General features: G+C 38.7%; 4 protein-coding genes across 5 annotated transcripts in view; 3 read left to right on the top strand and 1 right to left on the bottom strand.

The window, feature by feature from the left end:
- The window catches only part of LOC141914083 (COMM domain-containing protein 6-like), a 54,413-nt gene extending 42,998 nt beyond the window's left edge, over positions 1 to 11,415 (top strand). The window contains exons 2-8 of one of the 2 annotated variants that reach the window (XM_074805361.1): positions 1,151 to 1,235; positions 8,876 to 8,934; positions 9,034 to 9,099; positions 9,499 to 9,672; positions 9,759 to 9,815; positions 10,758 to 10,910; positions 11,294 to 11,415. In XM_074805361.1, coding sequence (XP_074661462.1) covers positions 9,046 to 9,099; positions 9,499 to 9,672; positions 9,759 to 9,815; positions 10,758 to 10,910; positions 11,294 to 11,344 — 489 coding nt within the window. In that variant the 5' untranslated portion in view covers positions 1,151 to 1,235; positions 8,876 to 8,934; positions 9,034 to 9,045 and the 3' untranslated portion in view covers positions 11,345 to 11,415. Of the gene's footprint in view, positions 1 to 1,150; positions 1,236 to 8,582; positions 8,639 to 8,875; positions 8,935 to 9,033; positions 9,100 to 9,498; positions 9,673 to 9,758; positions 9,816 to 10,757; positions 10,911 to 11,293 lie in introns of those variants that run through there. The other variant, XM_074805360.1, reaches the window with a different exon arrangement.
- On the top strand, positions 2,930 to 4,600 carry LOC141913948 (small ribosomal subunit protein eS27). The gene is made up of 4 exons (XM_074805174.1): positions 2,930 to 3,015; positions 3,324 to 3,432; positions 3,595 to 3,705; positions 4,338 to 4,600. The coding sequence occupies exons 1-4, from the start codon at positions 3,010 to 3,012 to the stop codon at positions 4,364 to 4,366; spliced, it is 255 nt and encodes an 84-aa protein (XP_074661275.1). The 5' UTR covers positions 2,930 to 3,009; the 3' UTR covers positions 4,367 to 4,600.
- On the bottom strand, positions 5,304 to 8,603 carry LOC141914081 (uncharacterized). Its single transcript, XM_074805358.1, has 5 exons — positions 8,320 to 8,603; positions 7,723 to 8,160; positions 7,473 to 7,529; positions 7,076 to 7,396; positions 5,304 to 6,988 (listed from the first exon to the last, which is right to left on the bottom strand). The coding sequence occupies exons 2-5, from the start codon at positions 8,074 to 8,076 to the stop codon at positions 5,771 to 5,773; spliced, it is 1,950 nt and encodes a 649-aa protein (XP_074661459.1). The 5' UTR covers positions 8,077 to 8,160; positions 8,320 to 8,603; the 3' UTR covers positions 5,304 to 5,770.
- Positions 11,416 to 11,855: 440 nt separating the features above from the next.
- LOC141914082 (tubulin alpha-1A chain-like) lies at positions 11,856 to 14,458 on the top strand. Its single transcript, XM_074805359.1, has 3 exons — positions 11,856 to 12,006; positions 12,295 to 12,517; positions 13,173 to 14,458. Exons 1-3 carry the CDS (start codon positions 12,004 to 12,006, stop codon positions 14,300 to 14,302), a joined length of 1,356 nt encoding a protein of 451 aa, XP_074661460.1. The 5' UTR covers positions 11,856 to 12,003; the 3' UTR covers positions 14,303 to 14,458.
- The last annotated feature ends 2,533 nt before the right edge of the window (positions 14,459 to 16,991 follow it).

Here is a 16,991-nt window from a genome sequence, read left to right as displayed (position 1 = left end):
GAAGGAAATTGGTCGGTACAAACCGCGTAGTGATTTCATAGTAGCCTCGAGGTAGCCAGTCGTAAACTGATTATCCGCGCTATCAGTTGATGTGATACAGTTCGGTTGCTGCTGCTGTTGATGTTGCGCTCTGTCTCGCTTGGAAAAACTTTCCGATAACGACCAACAACTTGTCGTGCGCGTAGCCCTTAACTTTTTCAACCTATCATGATTTTTATCGTCTTTTTGTAACCACGACCACAGAACAGTCAAGTCTGAATGTATCTAGCCGAAATTTACTTCAACAAAAAGATATCGAAGAAATATATATCTAATATGTAAGATTTTGACATAATAACCGTATCCTTATTTTCCCCTTGTGGAATTCCTAAAATAAAACAAAGCGGCTTTAAAGTCAACAAAGACGATCAACCAAACATCTGATGCTATACAATCCAGATTTATGAATTGATTTTTCCTGTACTATAGAACTTTTCGATACAAAGAAGACTCTTGAAAATGATGAGTATCTGATTGAATAGAGGGATGACATTAGAAACATATATATCTGATCCATTTGATATAAGTAAATATTTATTTAGATATGTATGATATATTTTTTGTCGTTGCTCCGTGAAAGGTTTATTTTCAATTATTGGGGATGTGTTTATATAAACAATGACTAGATGAGAAAGAGGAGAGAGTGAAAGGGAGAGAGAGGAGAGAGGAGAGAGGAGTAGAGAGAGGAGAGAGATGAGGAGAGAGAGGAGGAGAGAGACAACATCTAACTCGGAAATAGCATCTTTATATTGATACTTTTTTTTACAATCAGGAAAACGCGTAATTTCCTTTACTTGTCATCACAGCAGCAGCAGCAGCAGCAACAGACAGTTCGACATTCATAGCAGAAATAACAGCGAGTTTGTTTTCCGGCAAGCAAAGGAAACCGTAACGCTCGCTACATCTACACATGTACATGTACACTGTAAATTCATGTACACTGTTATACATGTACACTGTAAATAGATGTACAGTGAATACAGCAGTACATGTGAATTTCTAGTTTTAGTATCATTTGATTATTATTAAGGTAAATTTTCATAGACTAAGTTGACTAAAGTTGAGCAAGATTTTCGAAGTTGCAAATGCACTTTTTCTTTCTCTTTCATAGGTTTGCCATCATCCATGATGAAGAACAAAAGTCTAGACGCCGAAGAGATCCCTACAGCTATATCTACAACAATAAGAATATAATGGTCAGGCTACATTTATCAATAGAGATTTCTTAATTTCCCCGTGTCGTCGTTTTTAGGTACAAAGTTAAACCAATGAGTAGCTTCAGGTCTGAGTTCCATCGCTATAATAGATCCATTAGTCGAAGCACCAGAAGTTTTATCAGTCGCGTCATGTTTTACAACTATTATCTGGACATTTGATGATAAACTCTCGGAGGGAAACATTATAGCGCGCGCGTGAGTCGACGTCTGCTCGAGATAAACCTCTATCCTACATAACGACACTCGCTTGCCAGGGTAGGAAACTGATGGCTTCGATGAATGATGTTCCACGTGCAGCATTTACTAATCCGCGACCAATTCCTCAAAAATACCACAAAAAAATATTTTTTTTATCTTGTAAAGTTTTTATAACGTGATTCACTCTCAGCGCAATTTTCTATAACTAATTAGTTATTAATCAATAACTAATTTTACATAAATTAGAAAGAACAGCTTTAATTAAATTACAATATTACTGAATCTACAGAGCCAGATATTGCAAGTCAGATTTAAAAGAAACATCACGTCAGGCGGGTTTCATCAGTTCCCCAACCCCAGGAGCTGTTCTCCCAACCCCATGAGCTGTCCCCATCTCCGGAGCTGTTCTCCTACCCTCAGGTCGTTATCCGTCTTAATTAATGAATCGCGCACGTCACCGTAAGCGTCAATTAAAACACGAGATTAAAAGCGATTGTTAGGGTGCGGTACGCAACAATTAACACAGAACTACAGAGTAGAATTAGATTGGGTTTAGACTACACCCGATAGTTTAAATGACAAGATGAAGAACGATTTGAATTGTTCGAGTTTTTTCAAACACCAATCTTCACTCGAGAATTTCCTGCGCGGTGCTGAAGGTAAGTGGACTATTATTTGAATATTTCGAAATTACTGAAACATTACTTGATTCCTTCCACTCTGTCCCTTTCCCGGACAAATTTAGAATACTTGGCCTCAAACTAGAAATTACTTATAGTTAGTAATTTACACACAGAATAGTGGAATCCGTAAGGCTTGATATGATCGGTGCTGTGGCATTGTTCACACATGCGCCATCTAACGTACAAACTTGTCAATGCTGCTGCAAGAGTGAAAATAGAAGGACTCGAACCCAATACATTTTTAAATTCAATACAATCAATGTTATATTCTGGCAGATGTAAAAAAAAGCAAAACGTGGCTGGATTTATGATGAGGCCTTTGCAATGATTTTATACGACATAGACATTAATTTTGTGTGGAAAGAATTAGTCTAAACTTGTCATGAGAAGTTGAGACTGAGAATACATCAAAAGTGGGTTTCGAACCCAACAGGTGCTGATTCAATTCAATATTTGTTTTATTGCTAAAAAAGTAACATTTTAGCGGTCAAGGTAAATTCTTTATTTGAACTCGGTTTCGTAAGAACATGATATTTCTATATCCTAATTCGTAGAAAGATTTCTGGAAACTAACGCAGGGAAATATTTAATAAATGTCTGCTGAAGTCGGGATTCGAACCGAACGGGGGAACCGGCGATCTTAATCTCGTTCTAAATCATTTTCATAGGTCTTTAAAGTTTTTCTTATAAAAAACATGAATCTATTCATTATTTCGGAATATATCCAAACTGTTTGAAACCGTATTGCGCTAAAGATATGAAATGTTTTACAAAGTTACAGGCTATGGTGCAATCGGGTCCCGCGTGTATTTCTAAATGTAAACCCCGGTAGAATGTACTTCCTCTTTCACGTTAGGCACTAATCAGAAACCATGCCTGTAAGTATCACACTGAAAACATTCACTAATTACGGAAATACGATAAATCCAGCGGGTCTAACGCTCTGTCAGGTCTAAATAACAGTAGTTTCTGGAGCTGTTCGAGTTGAATTTTACGTTTTTGAGGTCGATTTTAACTTCGAAATCTTCATTCGAATTGACAGCCCCGATTTAGCGTAAACGACATTTGAGTCTCCACATTTACACGTACAAACCTTACATAAGCATAATCAGCTGGCCTCAGAATCCTGATTCATTCAGTATCGCATTGTTTTGACTGACAGGTTTTGTTGTTTTTCTAATTTCAGTTAGCTAAGGATTTATTACATCCCTCTCAGGAGGTTGAGAAAAGGAAATGTAAATTGAAGCGTCTTGTACAAAGCCCGAACTCATATTTCATGGATGTCAAATGTCCAGGTATGTTACACCAGAAACTACTTAACGATCTCCTCAACCCAGTTACGCTGAACCGGGTCAGCATTTAAACCTGTTGGGGTGAAAATATTGGAAACTCAATCTATAGTCGCAGGTATTTTGTTAGACGAGTATTTCTATAATTAACTGATTTGTTTTTTATAGGTTGTTATAAAATCACGACAGTTTTCAGTCATGCTCAGACCGTCGTACTATGCGTAGGATGTTCGACCGTTCTGTGTCAACCGACCGGCGGTAAAGCCAGACTAACAGAAGGTAAATATATCACCGCATACACGCTCAGGCCCGTAGCTAGGCCACCCCCTAATTTCCTCAGACCTCCCCTTATTCTTTCAGACCCGTAGTAGACACATCCCCTGATTCCCTCAGACTTGTAGCAGCGCCCCCTGTGATAGTGTCAGTGATTCCCCTTATTTCTTCATCCCATTTTGACATCCTGATGCTCTGTTGTTGTCAGACAAGAGACCTCTTTCAGTAAGAAGTAAAACTTAATTGGAAGACCTCTGCTATTGTGACCTACTGTGAAAAGACCCTTCGATATCCTGATTTTGACGTATCGTAGTAAGACATTAGAACCCCCTCCATAACCTCTTGGTCTCCTGATGAAACCCTCCTGATTGGCACCAAGCAGGAGCCCCCCTACTCGGCTCTGAAGGTCATTCTGGTTTTATATGTTTTACGTTGTTACTCAAGCCTTACCTTGTATCAAAATATTATTGTATTCATATCAGCAGTGTTTGGTGACCTGGCAGATTTCCAATTTGTTGAATCTATTTATAGTTCTAGTTCTGTACTTAATTGTTGAAGGCAATAGTTTGAATCTTAGTGGTTGTTTGTATTTAATACAGGATAATTTGAATGTTTATTGTTGTTTATGTTTAATATAGGCTGTTCATTCCGACGAAAACAACATTAAACATCATGAAGAAACGAGTCTGTAAATACCTGCAGTAGCGCGCTCTAGTGGGTGAATAATGAAGCCTGGATGACACCAACAAACTAAACAAATTCCACTGACTTCAATCTTTCATGTAATTCTAAATTCTAAACCGTAAGAAAAAACCGTATGTTTTTATACAAATTCCAGGCTTGTAATTATTTATAAGTAAAATGCTGATTAAATAAAAGAGTGAAGTTGTGGTCGTTTAAAGTGGATGAGTTTGTGTTTCATAAATCGGATCTGTATCGATATCATCTCTCTCTCTCTCGTCCAACTGGGGCTGTATTGCAACTTCTGGGCGAGTTTGTCATTCATGCATCAGATCTGCAGCAAGGATTCTATCCATCCATCTTCATTCCTGTCTGTCGTCTCTGCTGCTCGACCACTCCGTGGTCAAACGGTTTGTGCATACCCTGAAGAACAGATTTATTGAAGTCATAATCCTATCACTGCAATTTGATGCATCACGCCTCCCTATAGAGGACTTATACAGATAATTGTGTAACGCAGGACAATCAGTGTACTGTCTCCCTGGTTACAGCGAGCTTCACAAACCAGAAAATCTTTTCGTCATATCCGAGGTTCCACTAGAGTATTTCCTATCATAAGTATTAGGCAGTCTCCGGTCTCTTCATGTCTGTATGAAGTTTATTCCTCGGTCCTGTTTGATATGATTGGTCAGAATGCCTAGTTCCAGGGTTTCCTACTAGGTGGCGGGTTGCTGCAACGTCTCCCACAGATAAATTGATCACAAAAAACGTTTCACTCAAAAATTGAAACAAATCAACAAATGTTCAAGACGGCAAATTCAATATTATTTATAATTACGATCAAATCTGGAAACCCAGCCCGAAAAAAACATCAATCATTCGTTTAAAATTAACGGAAATAATATATTCTTGTAAAAGTCGACGGAAAGCGAAAAGTTATCACAATTATTTTAGGACAGATCTTAATATTTATGTTTGTAAAAGTAGTTGAAATACGGAGATAGAATGGACTAGTGGACTAGTCAACTGACTAGTTTATAATAGTAGACTGACTCCTATAATCTAATGGACTATTTAACTGACAAATGCATCGATATATCATCTAGAAATTACTGAACTTTCTGAGATGAAATAAAGGATATCATAGAAATAGATAAATCAGTGATTACACTGCCCCCTGGTGAGTAAACCAATAAATACAACGGCACAAAAACCAGATCAATAAAATATTCTAAATGCAACTGTTCGTGTTTGTATGACTGGACTCTGTTAGTCATCAATACACGACTGGACTCTGTTACTATGACTACAACGACTGGAATCTGTTTACGTGGAATGATAAAACAATTGAATCCGTTCTAATATCACAAAAATGTTAACAGACGGGTTGCTAAGCGACTGGTATTTCAGCGGTTATCGAGATATGGCTGCTATGACTACTGCCCGATGAACTATCACGTGTAACCGAGATTCGACCGCTCAGGACTGATGCTGGACGGGAGCAGTAAGGAGGCGGGGGATCCTCGGGTAACGCTACAAAAGGCACCGGTATTAACATCACGTTACCGCAGCAACCGGTCGTCTGCCCGCTGTTGATTGATTCTCGTAAAATACGATAAAATTCATCAGTGAAATTAACGGGAACCTCATCGATTGTAGGTGGCGCCACTCTCTCATGGTAATCAATCCTCACTTGTAGAGGATTACGTGAAGCTCGTGGTAACCCGGGGTTACTATAACGACCGTGATTACCGGGACGACGTGAGAGCGGTAACGGTGGTAACTGCGTGTCGGTACTGTTACGTCTGATTGGTCGAGACGGTAACCGTTGGTTACTCATAAAACGTCTGATTGGTTGATCAGGTATTGTGTACACTGATTCGGCGCGTTGTCGTGGTTGCGATGGCAATTGTTGAGACGGGCGACGTTGTAAGGGTTCGACCGGTAGTTGTGGAACGCTGTTTCGTTGTATCGGTCCCGTTGAATTTATATCGCCGTGGTAACCATCTGGCGGTAGATTTTGGCACCGATCCAACCACATTCTGATTAATCTTTCTTGCATCAAATTAAATTCACGAATTAAATTTTCCTGGTATTCAATGTTTCTAGTTTCAACATTCTCCACATTGCTGCATTCTCTTTCAACATTCTCCACTTCATTTACAACACTTACTTCATCTACGGACTGGTTACCAGGCAACTCCGACTGGGGCATCACGGACTGGTTACCAGACAACTCCGACTGGGATACCCCGGTTTGGTTCCCAGTCGATGTGTTGTTGCGAACTATGCTATCATTACGTCTTATTCCCAACAAACAACATCGCGGTTCCCCTGGCAATGAGATGAATCTAGACATCTGCATCGTCTCCCATGACGATCGTTGCTGATTGTGATTGTGTCTCGCAGTCGTTGGGTCGACGATTCTTCGGTCACCGTGGAGACGCTCGAATATATTGTCCTGTCTCGGAGCATCCTCCCCGGTTACTGGACTGGTTGCTATGGAATGTCGTCTGCTCGACGGATGATCGGGAATTTCCTCGAGAGCAAACGCTGAATTCTGACTCATTGTATTCACTCCGTGTTCAGCCAATAGGCGGCGATCATCCTGTTCATCAAATTAAACATGCAAATTCACTAAAATAACATAATTAAATATGCAAATTTATTCAAAATCCATCAATCTTACTCTTACCTCTGAATATAGATGGCGTACGGGGCGGCAGAAATTCACAAGCAGAAGGCATAGTACGGCACCGATCGAACAACAGGTGGCAGCACCGCAGTACAGGCCGAGTTTAACGTGTAGATAAGTCTGTAACGAACCGAACACGACGGGACAGGAAGTGACCTCATACTGGTGGATCTCCGTTACTCCGTAACATCGACACATCGGCGGCCGATACGAACAATTGTGTAAATCGTGTATCCTAGCAACGTGTTGTAGCGACGTTAACGCCGCGCAAACCGCGCAGAACGGAGCCATAATTATACACAATACCAGCGAACCGGCTGCCTAGCAACGACAACAATACAGATCAGAGAAATATTCTAATAATACGTTCAATAGAGAAACAGAGACTCAAACTTACGTATGATTCATATCTCCTCCAATAGAATACACTACACAATATACCAGTTACTATCAACTATAGATATAAACAATCATTATCTCAGATATATCAAAATATCATTATCTCAATATCAAATAGCATATCTCATAGAATATATGGAAATGTTTATAAAATACATTAAAATATCATTATCTCAAATATTCATATGAGATATATCTCAAATATATGGAATATCATCTCAAAATACAATGAAGGTTTGAAATCGTACCAGTATTGCAGGAACGTAGGTAGGAACTGTTTCTGTGTATTTTAGAGTTGATGTTGCACCTCTAATACAGAAATATATGACTCCTATAGAGAGACCCAACACAAATATCACTACTCCTAATCCGAGCATGATCCAACCACGCCACAACATTCTCAGCAATCGTTTCCTTAGTTTCCGTAACGGTAGACATTTCGGACTGGAATACTCGTGTACGGAGATCGTATCCAAGGCGTTTAGTTCATTGTTGTGAGGTATAATCGTGTCGTCGGGGTGATATCCGGAATCCTCGCTCTGACTGATCATAAACACGTGACGTTGACGACGCGCCCGCTGCGTCGTCACGGTGATATTCATCTTTCATGCAACAATGATGAACTAATCAATGACGGGCATCACTGTCACACTCAACAACAGTCAAATACATCCTTACAATAGGCTCTGTAAAATAGAAATATAGGATAGTTACAGACAAGTGATAAGGATTTCGGTGTAGAGACTGCACAGTTTTAGATCGCTTTTTCGGGTCTAATTTAGATCATGAATTCTTACATTTTAGCTTTAATTTGTGAATTAAAATACTGTGTATTTGTTACTAACCTTCGATCGTTCCTTCAGTCGCTCAAAGCGCCGGAAATTACATTCAAATCACGTCCAAAAATCATCATTTTTGACAGCAACACTGGCCGCCATGTTGTTTACAGGAATCCCCGATACTTCCGGGTTTCCCAGGAATTCCCTAACCCTAACCCTAGGTCATGTGGTCGCCGATACTTCCGGAGTTCCTAGGAATTCCCTAACCCTAACCCTAGGTCATGTGATCGTACAAGATGGCGGAGTACCAGGGATTTCCCGGCGGAATCCCGGATGGTCATGTGATCGTTCAAGATGGCGGACGTCATGCAAGCCGCCCCAAATGGTAATTAGTTACGATGTTTTTGATGATATTTTAACATGTTTGAAAATGTTTTCGAGGCCGATTTTATATTTTCGAAACAGTTGAATTTCCCTTCGTTGATATGAAATACTTTACCGGTTGCAAAATTGGTTATTAACGACGAAATAACGCTTGAAATCCGACCCGATAGTCAATTCAATCAACGAATTTATTTAACGAATTACGCGGATTTTAAAACTATTTTCACGTTGGTTTCAGGTTTTACCGAAGCCGCTAATATCATAAATAATATTCCACAAGATATATTTGCTGAACTGGTGAGTAGAAAACCGTGGACCAAGTATTTCTGAGGTCAAACATTCAGAAAAGAATTGGAGTGTTTGTCTTAAACCGTTTCTTTTTGTTTTCATTTTCAGTGTCAAGAATGTATGTCGTTCCAGCAGCAGAAAATTAGTTTCGTGAATATCAATAACTTTCAGATGGTTAGTTAAACATTGATTCATTTTCATAACAATATTCTGCTTCAAAGAAATAAAGGAAACAAGGTTTTTGTGTCTATTAAAAGATGCAAAGAAACAACTGTATTTACTTTTGCGTTTTCATTAATATTGATAGAACGGCCCGGTCTACTTTATTTTTCTAAGGTTGAGATTAGATTCAATACCCACTTTATACCAACCAGGTTTAAAATACAAATCCATTTATCAAGAATCACAATCAAAATACACAACGTTTGCTGGAAATGATTGTCAGGTGTGGTACTGACGATGATCTTTAATAAGAGTTCAATACATTGTGTATTTTGATTTTAATTTTTGATAATTAATTTCTAATCTTTTATTTCGTCCAAATTTCTATACAATGAACTCTTCATTTTTTAGAAATTAGACCAATCAGAATCTTCGATACAAAGCGTTGTAAATGCTGTCAGTTTCATTTATAAATTCGCAACAAAATCAAAATTAGATGAGAAAGATTTAGCGACGCAGTTGAAATCGGGCGCGATTCTAAACGACGATGCGATAGCAGTAATCAAACATGTCTGGAAGGATCATGTAAGAATTTCAAAAGATTGTCCTAGAAATATTTTTTGTCATAAATTAGAAATCGTTTTTGATTTGCATCTTATTATCTATTACAGGGTAAAAGTTTAATCGATGCATCCACGATTTTACAAAGAAGTATTTCTGCAGGGAAGGTGAGTTAATTTTGTTTTTGTGTTTTTATTTATTAATTATTGTGACATAACAAATATCATATACTTTAACACTACTCGTGACTCTCAATGGGCTTATAAAGACATCAATTGTATTAATTAGTCATATTTATCAATAATGATATTAATTAGAGATATTTGTAAATATATGGATTTGAGTTGCATTGAAAATACATGAACTCCTTTTACTCCATGATTGTTCTAAATATCTGTGGGGGAAACTGCCCCTGCACACTGTTAAATACAGCTCTGTATTAAATCCCTGAGTAATTTGATAGTTTGCCAAAAGTAATTGAAACTGTTCTTGATGTGTTTAATATTCGAAGTGAGAAAAAGTTTATAGCGATATTAATAAAGTGAAATAAATCCTCGACACAAACTTCTTAATATAAATGAACTGTTACTGCACTTCTCTTTCTCAATTCAAAAATCACTCTCAAAAGAAACCAGTTCTCGAGTCATCGGTTTGAAATAAGAATAATAATCTAAATTTTCACTCAATAGAGTGACAATTTTTTCCGAGTGCAACAGTTGAACCGGTTGCTAGTAAACAGTAAACTTTGCCTTATTTGGATATGCCCAACTCAAGACAAAAACGAAACAATTTTTTAAATTTTCTTCTTCAATTTACTGATTCTTGGCTTTGTTCACCTGGGCCAGATTCTCAAACTGTACACCCCAATCTGGTTGATGGTGACAATTCTTGTCATTATAAAGATCAAAATTGAAGCAAGATCAATATTGAACTGCTACAACCATACAACCAAATGTTTGTTGTGGCAACAATTAACTGTTTGAATCATTGCATTTGTGAGCAACTAAAATTACAGCGAGACTTAAAAAAAGACCGTAAATTCCTCAAGAGGCCCCCCTTTCCTTTATTTCACCCCTGAAATCACATATTATCTCATTTTCTCATTATAGTTAGTGGATTTTAAATGGAAACTTGGTTTAGCGATGACTTCTGATACTTGTAAGAATTTAAACTCTCCTTACGTCGTCATTTCGTTGAAAGTTGCTGATTCTGCTGGACGAGTAACTAACAAATCGTTTGAATTAACTGTACCTGAGTTTCAGGTATGAATATATCGGTTTCACAGTTGTGAGTTCGGATTTAGTCAGAGTTAATTTGATCGAAAATGAACTGATTCTAACTCAGACTCCATCGGTTCCATAGTCGAGAATTTAGTGGTCTGAAATCTTAAGACTGGTCTTAAGCTGTTAGATAGAACTAAGATAGTCTTGACTGGTCTTAAGTCTAAGCCATGACTATGGAACTGGTCCCAGGGTTTCGGTTCCACATTTGCGAGTTAACTCTCAGTTAAAATCAGTTCATTTTCTCGAGTTAACTTTAGATCTAAATCTGAACTCACAACTGTCGAACTGAGTGTTTAAATGGCTCGGAATAAAATGTATTGTTGAAGGAATTCAGAAATTTAAAATGTAATTTTTATCTTCAGAATTTTAGCAAAGAGCTGAAGAATATGAGTAACGTCATGGAAACGGTGTAAACAACGTCACAACAATGGAACCCGTAGCGTTAATTCTGCTTAAAAATCGTGTATATTCAATTCCTCTGTCGGTAACTATGTACATATATATATAAATAAATGTTAAAAAACATAATCATTTCTAAAAAAAATACTTTTCAGACTTAAGTGTTTAAAGCTTTCACGTTTTCGTATCTACGTTCATTGAAGAGGCCGATTTATCTCATACAATTTTACAAATACTATCGGTGAGATCGCACTCGGGGTAAAGGTTGATATCTGCTCCACAAATAAAACGACCAATCAATCATCAATTCTTCGTCCTTTTATGTATTCAAATATCTTTTATACCAGCGAAAGAATATCGTCGTGAACTAACATTTTATCGCGCCCTCGAAGAAGATCTTTATGTTGTTTTACTATTGTGTTATGTAGGTCAACGCGACAATCAAAATGTCTTGTTCAAATCCTCATTTAAGTCTTTAGAATATGTTTGATCAAGATGATTGGCTGCTTGCCATTAAACTATGTGTGTGTACACGACGTGGTAACGTGTTTTGGCGGTTGCGAAGGGCGGTGTTGTTGCGCGCCTATAAATACTGTCGTCAGGTGTCGACTTCGTCACAACACTCTTTGGTCTTCATACCTAACAGACGTGTCTACAAATAACTCTCTCAATCATGGTAAGTTTCATCGTCAAAAATCGTTTTTAATTCGTTTATAACGTAGGAAACATATGTTCCATTTCTGTTCTACGATATTGTGAGGTTTTTACTATTTCAAATTTGATAGATTTGGTAGATTTTGGACGCTTTGTGAAAATGATTTTACAACCTGGCTTCGAGTGTTCAAAGCAAAAATAATCAGTTATTGTTATTTGGATACAGTCGTTCAATACCGAGTGGTCTCATTATTATCATAATATATGTAATTATTTCATGTATTTTAATATTTGATTTCTAATATTTCAGCGTGAATGTATCTCCATCCATGTCGGCCAGGCCGGTGTACAGATCGGTAATGCCTGTTGGGAACTGTACTGTCTTGAGCACGGTATCCAGCCCGACGGTCAGATGCCCAGCGATAAAACTATCGGAGGCGGTGACGACAGTTTCAACACCTTCTTCAGCGAGACCGGTGCCGGTAAACACGTGCCCAGAGCCGTGTTCGTCGATTTGGAACCAACTGTAATCGGTAAGTGTTAATTAGAAACTGGTCTCCAGGAACCAACACCTCAATTCGCACTAGTACTAATGGAAGTGATTCCCGCCAACAAAAACGTATTTCAATCTGACTCATGAGTCGATAAGATATAAAGTTCAGGTTCAAAGTTCAAGTAGAAATTCAAGGTTATCTAAGATAAAAGTATGTTAAGACCTTTAAGGTTGATCCCTTTGGAAACCTCGATAAATAGCTGATCACAATGGAAACGTTTCTAAGGCTTGATTTTCTCGTTGCTAATGGTCCCTTCCAAGCCCTCCGTGGGAACGACAACTACTCATTATTCTATAGTATATCCGTTAACAATGGAAACCCGATCCGGTTCTGACTGGTTGTTAATTGTATTGAGTCGGCATTCGCTAATTCAAATTAAACACGATTTTCTATTGGCCAAATCTAAATATAGAGTGAATTGATATCAGTTGCTAAGTGAATAAAAGCCTAGGCATTCATTATTTCTTAAGGTGACCTAAAACCTTAAAACTGGTCTGACGGGATTTAAAATTCTATAATTTTTGAATTGTTGCACCCAAAGCCCCCGGGTTTGGGGGAAACGCCCTTTTAGAATTTCATGTGTTCTAGAAAAAGGAAATCGTCTAAAATCGATATCTATTTTGTCTCATTACAGATGAGGTCCGTACCGGAACCTACCGTCAACTGTTCCACCCCGAACAGCTGATCACCGGTAAAGAAGATGCCGCCAACAACTACGCTCGTGGTCACTACACAGTCGGCAAAGAGCTCATCGATTTGGTTTTGGACCGAATCAGAAAGTTAGCCGATCAATGTACCGGTCTCCAAGGTTTCCTGATCTTCCACTCGTTCGGTGGTGGTACCGGGTCCGGTTTCACTTCCCTGATGATGGAACGTCTGTCAGTCGATTACGGAAAGAAATCCAAACTGGAGTTCGCCGTTTACCCAGCCCCGCAGGTGTCTACAGCCGTCGTCGAGCCGTACAACTCCATCCTTACTACCCATACCACCTTGGAGCACTCCGACTGCGCCTTCATGGTCGACAACGAAGCCATCTACGATATCTGTCGCCGTAACCTCGACATCGAGCGTCCGACCTACACAAACTTGAATCGTCTGATCGGTCAGATTGTCAGCTCTATCACCGCCTCTCTTCGTTTCGACGGCGCCTTGAACGTCGATTTGACCGAGTTCCAAACTAACTTGGTACCGTACCCGCGTATCCATTTCCCTCTGGCCACCTACTCTCCAGTCATCTCCGCCGAGAAGGCTTACCACGAGCAGTTGACCGTTGCTGAAATCACTAACGCCTGTTTCGAACCGGCCAACCAGATGGTGAAATGCGACCCGCGTCACGGTAAATACATGGCCTGTTGTATGTTGTACCGAGGAGATGTCGTCCCTAAAGACGTCAACGCAGCCATCGCTACCATCAAGACCAAGAGAACCATCCAATTCGTCGACTGGTGTCCGACCGGTTTCAAAGTCGGAATCAACTACCAGCCGCCGACTGTCGTCCCGGGAGGTGATCTGGCCAAGGTACAGCGTGCCTTGTGCATGTTGAGCAACACGACCGCTATCGCTGAAGCCTGGGCTCGTCTCGACCACAAGTTCGATCTGATGTACGCCAAACGCGCGTTCGTTCACTGGTACGTCGGTGAGGGTATGGAGGAAGGAGAGTTCTCAGAAGCTCGCGAAGATTTGGCCGCTTTGGAGAAAGATTACGAAGAGGTCGGAGTCGATTCCGTCGAAGGAGAGGAAGAAGAGGAAGGCGAAGAATACTAAACTAGCGCGCCACCTGGTGGAATAAGAGTTAAATTGTTTACTACAGATTTTCTATGTTTAAATGATTTTTCTTATGTTTCGTGTTTTGAATTTTTTGTTGTTATTTTTAACGAATTTTCGAGTAACATCAAATAAAATACTGGTAAAAAACTGAAATTTGTGTCGAGTGTTTTAGATTCTGAGATGACAGTTTTCTCCAACCCCGACAATGAGTTTGAATCCCGACAGTGACAGTTTGAATCCTGACAGTGACGGTTTGAATCCTGACAGTGACAGTTTGAATCCTGACAGTGACGGTTTGAATCCTGACAGTGACAGTTTTTCAACCAACAGAAAAAAGCGACGATAAAACTTTATTATTTGTGGAGTGAACAAGAATCTGATTAAAATTAGACACGTAATTTTGGAAGGTTTTATTTTATTCGTCGATCACCGGCTGAAAAACGGAAACGAAAATCAGTATAAACGGACAATTAATGAATATATAGCATCTGTATGTGGCTAGTACTGTGGACAATCTAGAGGAGGCAGGTGCGCAGTCTTTAACGGCGAAACGAAAAATATTAAAGCTATACCCAAAGCTTAAATTCGTGGACTTTCGACATTCGTGCTCGGTTCTTCCAAAAATGAGTGAATGTCACGCGATGAGATTTCTTTTGGGGGCCCTTTAGGTATATGATACATGCCCTATTTTGGGGGGGGGGGGTGGGTGAATCAGACCCCTGTCATACTTACATACAGATGTGTTTCCTGAAAGGCTCGGTCGCATTACACTTACAATAACCACCGTCTTTCAACGAGTATTGTCTCTCGCTATCGTTCTTTGTGCAAACTAGAAATATATCGTGATTTTATTGCAATATCGCCCCAGTCTCAAAGAAGAACTTCCAAACTATTCCTCTTTGAGCTACAGGAGGATGAAACCGATTTTCAAATTAACATGAAAAAAATTGCATCTCCGAGCGCTCGTAGCTAAAACAAATCCGTTCTGATATATCTATAATAATACCAAGTTTGGAGCACATTTGAACAGACTCTAGTTTGGATACCTGCGCTATAGAAATGTCAATTATTATTATTATTATTATTATTATCCCCATGGACTAATGACCTATGGGATTTCCAGGCAATAATGCACAATTCTTCAACGGGTAGGGTTGCATACGATTTTGCTGTTATATCAAGTCGATATCGAGGATATACATGATAATGAATTATTTCTGAGATAAAAAGCGCCGTAATTATCTGAGCTGATTTTTCTAATGACATAAAAATGATTTACTTGTGTTCAAGAATTCCTCGGTTTCGACTTCGGGCCATTTGTACCAGCCTTTTTTAGGGCCATCTTCCCACTTGGCGGTGTAGTCAGCGAATACTATAGTAGCCAATATCACTACGGCTACTGTTACACCGTACATCACCAATGCCTTCATTGTTTTATAGTCTGTCAGAGATTAATAAATTTGGGATTATCCAATCGTATTCGATATGGAAAACCTTTGAGGAGAGACGACTTAACATCTAGTCTAGTACTTAGCCGTCGTTCTACGAACAACCGTTGTAGGGAACAACGACTGGTATTCAGACTACTTAACATCGGGATCGCTTAATTATAAAATTCCGCCCAAATGCCAGTCTTAAAAAAATTTATGCATCGATTTCAGAAGATTCACTCATTAATTGGTTACACCTTTTTCATTCGTTTTAGTTCAAAAACTGCACAAGCTTCCAAAACTTACTTGATTCGAGGCCAAATAATTTAGCAAAATCTTCACCCCAAATAAGATAGAAATTGTGAAATTACTTCTCTTTGTATTGCATCTCATTTTCAAAAATTTTCTGCGCGATTTCCCTCCCAGGACTCGACATTAGCGCGAGTACCTTACAAAAAGTTACACTTTCATGAAAATCGAGTGTAAGACAAAATAAATGAAATAGAATAAACTTTTAACAAATGACAATCGATGATATATACCTTAAACAGAGTAGATTTTTGATTAATTATTTGGAATTAAATGAGAATGGATGATTCAATGAAAACAGAGGTTCTTTGAATCGGCAAATATTAGTCGGAAACATGAAAAAACAATTGATGAAATGAATCCGTGATGAAATATCAATCACCACTTAACTCATATAGAAATCTATCTGATAAAACTTACTTGTTTTAATGAATTCTGTATCTGGTAACGGAACTAGTAGTTTCCAGTCGGAATTGTTAATGACAATGAGTCTGAGAAAATGTCCGTGTTTATTTATAATCATCGCACACAATTTCACAGATGACGCTTCGTCTGCGGTCTAACAGATCTTAATTGGATTAATTATCTAAGTAGCTGTTTAATTAGTGAGCTGAGTGACCAAAGTGTGGAGATAATTAGACCACATTTACACTTATACAACACAAAACAAAATGCCAAACAAAAGAGCGGCTTCTTATTAACGGAATGTCAATCTTATTAAACTATAATTAGTTCCCCGATTATCAGCAAAAATGAAGCAATTAGCAAATTATTATTTTTTTTCTAATTATTTCCGTGTCAAAACGTTCGCACCTGAATTCATTTCTTTTGTAATAATTCTGTCGATTAAAGAATTGCGCAATTGTGTACCGTGTTGAACTTATTCGCTCGGATCAATCGAAAAAACTACATATATTCCTTATTCTAATTATCAGTTAAACTTAAAG

Source organism: Tubulanus polymorphus, chromosome 12 (genome assembly GCF_964204645.1).
Source record: "Tubulanus polymorphus chromosome 12, tnTubPoly1.2, whole genome shotgun sequence".
Lineage (NCBI taxonomy): Eukaryota > Metazoa > Nemertea > Palaeonemertea > Tubulaniformes > Tubulanidae > Tubulanus > Tubulanus polymorphus.
The sequence above is the reverse complement of the archived record's forward strand: the minus strand, read 5'-3'. Positions and strand labels throughout refer to the sequence as shown.